Genomic DNA, 3,056 nt, shown 5'->3' on the forward strand with positions numbered 1-3,056 from the left:
ACAATAGCGATGTGCACACGCTCTCTGCAATGTAAGATCAAAGTAGACCAATGTATAATACATGTACCAAATAAAAACAAGTTGAACACAATAGAGTTGCTACTAGAAGCATGTTCACCGTCGTATCCACCATCATCCCCATTTATAAATGCTGATATGGCGCTGAGGTGGAACCGTAAACGTAAACGGAACCAAACATTGTTTGTCCCAATATTAGTATTAGTAGGGTGATGGTCGTTTACCTTGACATATCGACAATACCCAATTTATTAATCCCATTTGATATATTACATAAATAACCACCTGTTTACTTCGTTTCTCGAATGGAATAAGGGTATAATGGTAAAATTACAACCAATTCCGTAGGTGGAACTCAAACCCTAATGCCCCGCCCCCTCCACTCTTTTTTCTTCTCCCTACCTTCATTTTCCTCATTCTCGCTGGCTGCAGTCGGCACCCCCAGAGAATGGTTTCAGGTTCGGGGATTTGCGCTCGGAGGGTGGTGGTGGATGCCCGCCACCACATGCTCGGCCGACTGGCCTCCATTATCGCGAAGGAGCTTCTCAATGGCCAGAAGGTCGTCGTCGTCCGGTGCGAAGAGATCTGTCTATCCGGCGGCCTCGTTCGCCAGAAGATGAAATACCTTCGCTTCCTCCGAAAGCGAATGAACACTAAACCCTCTCACGGCCCCATTCACTTCCGCTCCCCTGCTAAGATCCTCTGGAGGACGATTCGAGGGTCGGTACCTATCTTCTCCCTCTCTTTGTATCTCTATCTCATGAATCAAATCCGCTTGAGTTTTTCTTGTTTCCTTCTTGTTCTGCAGAATGATTCCTCACAAGACAAAGCGTGGAGCGGCTGCCCTTGCTCGCTTGAAGGCTTATGAGGGTATTCCTCCTCCTTATGATAAGATGAAGAGGATGGTCATCCCCGATGCTCTCAAGTGAGTATTTTAGCTATTAGACTGAAACCAGACGGGTTTCTATTTTTTTCTGTTCGGATTTCTGATCTCCTGTTCTGGGCCATTGTAAAATTAGGGTTTTGAGGCTTCAACCCGGACACAAGTACTGTTTGTTGGGTCGCCTTTCTTCGGAGGTTGGATGGAACCACTATGATACTATTAAGGTCAGAGTTTAAATTCTTCTGCTTAATAGCTCATGTATTCTTTAACTTGTTTATCTTGACATTATCTATTGTTGTGATGGGATTTTGAGCATTTCGAATATGAAGGAATTCTGTTATTCTTTGTCTTAATAGATTCTTGGAATTGTAATTATGTTGTGCATTATTCTTTGTGCTTGTTACCATACTTACCAAGTTCTTTTTGTGTGCGGTTCTAGATTGATAATGCTGTTATATTTGGATTTGTCCTGTTTTCTCATGCTTTCGTTATAACGAGGCTTTATTGTTTATCTATGTAGTTAAGAGTTTCCTGTATTTTTTTAATATGTTTTTGGCGGGGATCCTATACAAAATTATTTGCTTGATACTTTGGTTCTGGTAATAAACTTGACTATTTTTCAGAACCATTTTTTTGTATTTAATCTTATGGAAATTTTAAAATGCTTAATTCTTTGTAATTGTTTCTGGTTTTGTTCTTGAAAAACAAACTTTATGAATCAAAATGAGGCTTTGTTTTTTACTACATAAATGCTCATTACTACGTGGTATTAGTCTGCTTTTAGTTTTAACAGCATATATACCGTTACTGTAAGGTGTTAGATTGCCCTCTAAACGTTCAGATATGCTTTCAAGGGGCAGTTATGGGCTTTTGTTTCCTTTTGAATTGTGAAATGGTTTGCTGCATTTCGGTTTCACCTTTGTGATCATTGATTTTTTCTAGTGTGCTTCTTAAGGCATGATCAAACATTATGGTCGATGTTAGCCCTTTCTGTTTTTTTTTTCTTTTTTAATCTTTTCCTCTGTTTTGGGTGCTGCTAATGAATGACTGGATCATCTTTAAGCAAAAACATGCACAAACTCTGAAAGCATGGGCATCCAGCAGCGCATTGGTAACATATCCCCATGAATTTAACATACATGTACGGGGGATATTTCTTAAGGTAAAGCTGGATGCCGTGTTTGCAGAGTGTTTTTTTGCTTGCAGGAGATCCGGGCTGAGAGCAGGGTATCAATCTACAAATGCAACTGAATTACTCTTACAAATAGAGCTTGTAATGAAAACTGCACTTTGAAACATTGTCATATATACCTTTTCCTTCTCTTGTAATTAAAATTTTACTCCATGTTAGAAGCTAACTTGCATTTGAGAATCATCCTCTAATTGTTTATGATTCTATTGTCTACAGGTACTTGAGAAGAAGAGAAAGGAGAGGGCCCAAGTGGCATATGAAAGGAGGAAGCAACTGAATAAACTACGGGTTAAAGCTGAGAAGGCCGCGGAGGAGCAGCTTGGTCCCCAGTTGGACATTCTTGCTCCCATTAAATACTGAAGTGTTGGAAATTTTAGTAGCTTTCCTCCTATCTTTGAAAGTTATCCATAGAATTTCTTTCTTGTTGCATTTTTTTGGTCCCCAGTTGCTTAAGTTCAGTTTTGACACTTTTTGGAGAGTTGCGTATAAACTTTTAGTAGCCTAATCATGAACTGCTGAATTTAGCATTTTTCCTCTATAAATTAGACGGTTATTGTATGTTCCATTGTCTTATTTTTGTTATTTTGTAGTGTACTTCTTTGAGGAGCCTCGGGATTACAATGGTTGTCAAAATGGTAGCTATCAGTTTGTTTAGAAAACTGTGTGGACATTGAATGTTTGAATTCAGTTGGGATTTTAGCGAACTGGTTTTCCCCTGGGCGGAATGGTCATAACCACGAGCAGCAAGGATCTGAAATGACTGGGAGATGGAAGGGTGTGTGTGTGTTTTGTTTTCAAGATTGAAACTAAAATCAACATCTTTTTGAAATTGCATACAATGCAAAAGAAAGTTGTACTCTAGGGGAAGGGGACCTGTGCTTGATACTCCAGAACTTCCGGTATCAGGATACATCTCCCAAAGGCCAAAGGATTCTGGATGGTAGATGACTGATGATCTTCCTG

At 39.6% G+C, this 3,056-nt stretch overlaps 1 protein-coding gene across 1 annotated transcript; it reads left to right on the forward strand.

Moving 5' to 3' along the window:
• The first annotated feature begins 367 nt into the window (after window positions 1–367).
• Window positions 368–2,658, forward strand: LOC104611735 (large ribosomal subunit protein uL13w). Its single transcript, XM_010278932.3, has 4 exons — window positions 368–738; window positions 827–943; window positions 1,038–1,125; window positions 2,310–2,658. The coding sequence occupies exons 1-4, from the start codon at window positions 467–469 to the stop codon at window positions 2,451–2,453; spliced, it is 621 nt and encodes a 206-aa protein (XP_010277234.1). The 5' UTR covers window positions 368–466; the 3' UTR covers window positions 2,454–2,658.
• The last annotated feature ends 398 nt before the right edge of the window (window positions 2,659–3,056 follow it).

Source organism: Nelumbo nucifera, chromosome 8 (genome assembly GCF_055504915.1).
Source record: "Nelumbo nucifera cultivar China Antique chromosome 8, China Antique-T2T, whole genome shotgun sequence".
Classification (NCBI taxonomy): domain Eukaryota; kingdom Viridiplantae; phylum Streptophyta; class Magnoliopsida; order Proteales; family Nelumbonaceae; genus Nelumbo; species Nelumbo nucifera.